The 5,507-nt window shown below is 37.0% G+C and overlaps 1 protein-coding gene across 1 annotated transcript; it reads right to left on the bottom strand.

Annotated features, from left to right (window-relative positions):
* Positions 1-1,217: 1,217 nt before the first annotated feature.
* NTF3 (neurotrophin 3) lies at positions 1,218-1,991 on the bottom strand (the record flags this gene model as incomplete). Its single annotated transcript, XM_080349593.1, has 1 exon — positions 1,218-1,991. One exon carries the CDS (start codon positions 1,989-1,991, stop codon positions 1,218-1,220), a length of 774 nt encoding a protein of 257 aa, XP_080205719.1.
* Between the last annotated feature and the right edge of the window lie 3,516 nt (positions 1,992-5,507).

The raw sequence follows: 5,507 nt of genomic DNA, 5'->3' as shown, positions 1-5,507 counted from the left end.
CCCAGTGAAGCTACATGGCAATACAAAGAGTTTGAGGTATATATATGCTAGTACATTTGTCTGTCTTAAGTAATAATTCAGCTGTATAATCAAATAATTGTAACTATGGACTACCTGGATTTTAGTCACCGTGCTGCTCAAAAAGATATATTGTTTCATGTTCCTATGAAAGCTACCGGGTTTATTGAGCAGTTCTACACATTTTTCCCTCTGCGAAAATGAAGAATGGATTCCTGAGGAGAAGAACACCTTCATATGGTTGTGTGGCTTTCATATCCACACCAAGATATCATAACTTTCCTTACTAAAATTTGCAAGCCAAGGGTTCTTTAAACCTTAAAACACCACCAGCTTGGTTTCTACTTTAAAAACTCAGACAGAATGGAATGATGCAACAACATAAACAGAAGATAATTGATTCATGTGAAGAGGGAGAGACTGATCACAATAAATAGTCAATTTTGAAGAAATCATATTTTATGCATTATATTAATGATCTGTTTAGGTTGTTTCTTGGCTTCAGTAAGTTTCTGCTACAAATATTTTAGATTTTTTTTCATATTTTTTCTACAACGAACTGGCAGCATTATAAACAGTTGCAAAACAAATGTGCTTCAAAAACATAAACAAAAATTGCTGGATTATTATCAGTCATTCTGAAATGCTAACAGAAGAGAAAATGGTCATTTCACTAGTAAAACTGACATAATACACAGAAATTGTATTTTATGGCTTCTTGATGGTTGTAACATTGACATCATCTGCAGGCTACAACATGTATTTTGGTCCATTTTTGTTTTGCCAGTAAGGAGTCAACACTGCATCCAATTAAATGTGAATGTATGGAGTGGGGAATATAAATATGTACACAACTCTTGACATTGATCTGATTTTTAGCAAGTTTACTAAATGACAGTCACTGGCTTGACAATACTGAATGAAAAATACTGATTTTACACAGATTTTACAGCAAGGTTACAGTATGCTGCCGACAAGCAGTGTCACAAACATAGTCTAAAAAAAACCCGGAGTTGCCCACAGCAGAGGTACACACCCTTTGCTCTTGTTTATTGAGAGAGAAAGCTTATATACTGTAGATTTGCTGAAGTTTAATAAATAAGGTCAACTTATAATATATAAAACAATATAAACATTTATATGCTACATGCATATCATATAATTTAAAGTAATAATTTATATAGCAAAGAGATGCAGATTTATGTTCTTCCTATTTTCCTTGACAATGCGCACACGCAGGAGGTGTCTATTCTTATCCATCTCCATCCTACCAGTTTATTGTTTTCTGAAGTCAGTGCTCTAACGTAAGTTTGGGATGTCTTGCATTGGGAGTTCCAGTGCTTGTCATCAATGCCGCGGCATCCATTTTTTACAGGCTTGGCTTCTTTACACCTTGTTTCATAAAAGTATTGCTTAACTGGAGAGTTACCTGTTTTAATTTCTCCCAGCACAGTTACCTGGTGTCCTCTAATGTCAATCGCAGACGATTTGTCTGTGACCCATAAACTTTCACTGTCACAAACTGAATATTCCCCTCGGTGACTCCTGTGCTCCGCGTACCTTTTCCGGCGTGAGGTTCTGTTCACCACCACCGAATTTCCAATATAATCCTCCATGAGGTACAGTGGCGGTGGTTCCAGCGGTGTGTTGTCACTCAAGAGAACTCGGGGAGAGTTGTAGCGTCTCTGCTGCCTTAAGAGGTCTGTATCCATTGAGATAACTGGCTGGAAGTCTGATTTCACATTTTCATCTCCATCCATGTCTTGCTGAGTGTCTTCTTTCTGCACCGTGTTTTGATAGTTTTCCTTAATATCGACCATCTGCTTAGAAAGCTTGTTTTTCAAAATGTCTGCCTGAATGAGTTTAATAATAAGAGAATTTATTGAATCTTCTGGCAGACTCCTTTGATCCATGTTGGTAGACTGGATGCCACGGAGATAAGTGAGAAATATCACATAAAAGAAGATGGACATCACCTTGTTCACCTGTAAGATCTTCAAAGAAACAGAAAGTCAACATAAAACCAATTAAATAGGGAAGTTTACTAGATGCTGTAGACATTAAAATTCTTATTTGTTTTAGTTGTCATACATCTTCTGCATGTTATAGTTAGGCCATGTGTTTCTTTTAAGATAATTTGTTATTATATTTTATAATTAATGTAACTGTCTTCTGATTTTTTTTTCCAGTGTTTAATCTGTATTTCATGCACTTTTCAAGATGACCTTCTTTTTCCTCTTTCCATGTATAGTGACAAATGGATCTTTTAGGCCCTTTCTCTACAAAGGTGTGATAGTATGTCCAAGTCTTGTAAGCAGAGAGAGGCTAAGTTAGTTTCACAAAGTCTGTTCTACAACATAGCTTAGTTTCAAAACTGCAACATGTAACATATTATGCAACGGTGGAAAATGAAGAATTTCTGATTTTCCTAAGTGCTGTCAGTTTCTGAGTGTTGATGTCTCCTGGATTCCTCAAATTCCTCTAGGCAACCTGTTCCACTCTTTGACCAACCTCACATTAACAAACAAACAAAAAAACAACACTCATGTTTAAATATCATTTCCTGTATCTCAATCTGTACCCGTTGCCTCTTGTCCTTTCTTGGGACACTTCTGAGAAGACTCTGGCTCCATCTTTTTTATTCCCTTCCATCAGATATTTCTACGCTTCTATAAGGTCTGCCTGAGCCTTCTCTTCTCCAGACTGAAGAGCCCCAGCTCTCTTAGCCTTCCCTCATATGACAGATGCTGCAGTCCCTTAATCATCTTTGTGCACTCACTCCTGTAGGTCAACGTCTCTCCTGCACTGTGAAGCCCAGAACTAGACATAACACACCAGTTGTGGCCTCACCAGTTCTGTGATGAGGGGAGAGATCCCTTCCCTTAATCTGCTGGTGACTCTTCGAGTACCCTGTGTTTTTCCCAGAAGAAATTGTGGAGAAATTAGACATCTTAAACAGAACATTTTCCACTTCTTCAAATCACCATTTTTCTTGTTAAGAAAGCAAACCATTTTCTATTTAAGAAAGCAAAAGGAAAAAAAAGAAAAACGTTTTATCGGAGAATCCTCTATCCGCTCTAAGCAAAACTCCTTTAGCAACAGTGAGTCCCCACTTCATAGTTTGGAACTGTAGCAAAATCAGAGCTACCCTCTGTGGATGTGTGATCTGTCCTTTTATGGACAAGAAATGTGTTTTCTCCATTCTCAGTTTGTCACAGTATGAGTTCACCTAAATCTAGACTGTTGCTTGCAGCAATGTTATGCTTTGGAAAAAAAAAAAAAAAATCTAAGATTTTTCAGTTACCATACAATTACTGTCATACCTAAACAAATATTAACTTAATGTAGATGGATCTCAGAGCCGAGACCATGCTGTGTAAAAAGACGTCTTCCTGCGCAATTTAGTCTTCCCTCAGTAAATTATGTGCTTTTAAAAACACTAAAAATATTCTAAAACAGATGTCATTCAGCAGATTTCTTACAGCACTCAGAAGGGCTAACCCACACACAGTATGACACATAAGTCCATAGGATGGTGAGCAAAGCTCTAACAACGCTCAGCTCAAAAGCTGAAAGCATTATTCATGCCAACATGCAGCTGCATGTAATCACTGGTCTGCTTAGTTTCAAGACTAAGTGGCACTAGCAAAATACACAAGTTGGAGCAGGTGATGAGGTGGGAAAAGTAAGACTGGAGTTCCTGCAGACTCTTTAATGTCATGTTGCACACAAAAAGAAAAGGCTAGGGACTTCAGAATCAGAGCAGTTCAAATAAATTACTTTTTTTTCATCCATGTAGGAACCCCGTTGAGATGGAAAAAATGTTTAGAAGTATTTTTCTGAACCTAAAGTAAAATATCTTGTGGATTTGATAAGAGGGGTATTTAACTAATTTGAAATTTTGCTTGTAGTTTGATTTGTATTTGGCAAATTATTTGCTGCAAAAGTAAAAATGTTTCAGAACCAATGTTTACAATTTTTTCTGGTATGTTTGAGGGTGAAAAATTTGGAAAGAAAATGCAAATGCTTGGTGAAATGACAAATTTTTTATGGCGTTTCTCGAAGACAGTTCACCCAGGAGGTTCATAAGTGGATTGTTCAGAAATTCCAGTCCATGACTTGAAATTGTCAAGCTTACCGTACAGTCCAGCACCATCCAGGATATGTGTAAAGTGCTATTCTATCTAGGAGAAATGGACATGACTGGGAAACTGCAGCTGCCTTATGGTTTTGGCTTTATTTTGAGTATAAGACGCCTTAAAAGTGTACTGGTTTGCAGGGCTGGGCAATATTGCTTTTAATAAATGGCTCTTTGCCTAAAATGGAACTATGTGCTTGTCTAAATTGAGGATGATTTTCAATTATTACTTTTTTTTTTTTTTTTTTTTTTTTGTTAAACCAATACAAATGAGAGGAAAATGTAAAATATCAAAATGTTTAGATGTTTATGTTTCCATATTTTCAAAGCATGTGCTGGACATGCTTCAAAAGTTACACAATGTAATTCACAAAACAGAAAAAGCACTTACTCAGTATAGTGAATGAGTGTATAGTGAACAAGTTATCTATAGAAGAGACTTGCATTCAGAGGAAAGATTTCAACAGAGTTACCCTGTGTAAGAGAAGACTGACCTAACTTCCAGGCTCCTGGGGCACAGGCTTGTATGGACTTAAACAGAAGCCACTCCAGCACAAGTAGCAGCAGCTCCTTCTTCAGCCTTTTGGAGAATGATATAAAAATCCCCCAATAATTTAGTCCTTCACATGATTTTTTTCTGTTCTCTCATAAAAAATTATGAAACTTTCAAAAAAAATCATTTCAGGAAGAAAGATGAATTTTGTTCAAGTCAAACTTTTTCTAATTAACTGATGACCATGAGAAGTTTTTGTCATTCTTCAGGGTTGTTCTTGACATTTTCCACATGTAAATCTCTGAAAAGTTTCATTTTAGCTGTCTTTGTAGACTATTTGCAGTCAAGTAAATGTGATGAATGATCCCAGAAATTGACACAATACTATTTACAATCCTACAGGCAGTACAGACTAGAACACTACATTTACGGCATGGGTCTGAGTGCCAATTAGGCATAGACAAGCATTTCCACGGTGACCTCAGAATAAGAGCAGAGCCCAGCATCATGCTCTGTAGTCCGGTATCAGCTGAAGTAATGCTGTTGGATACAAACAAATGAGACTATAACAAGTGACTGCTTCAGTTCCTTTCTGTCTGATATCTGATTGTGCGAGAGTATTAACAATGGTACCTGAGCTCAGTTTCTTTTTCCACGGGCTTTCAGGTCAGCTGGGACACACAGACTAGTCAACATTAAGGTGTGTGATGGCACATCATTTAAATGGACCTTTAGTATATATTGAATAAATGACACATCCATTTGAACCAGTATGATCATCTTACTGTGTAGCACCTGCTACATACCAATATATAAAGCTATGTGGTTGTCGAACAGTTTAGGTAGTGTGAATCTAGA

This window comes from Nesoenas mayeri (genome assembly GCF_963082525.1).
Source record: "Nesoenas mayeri genome assembly, chromosome: 1".
NCBI lineage: Eukaryota > Metazoa > Chordata > Aves > Columbiformes > Columbidae > Nesoenas > Nesoenas mayeri.
This window is presented reverse-complemented; position numbering and strand designations above follow the sequence as displayed.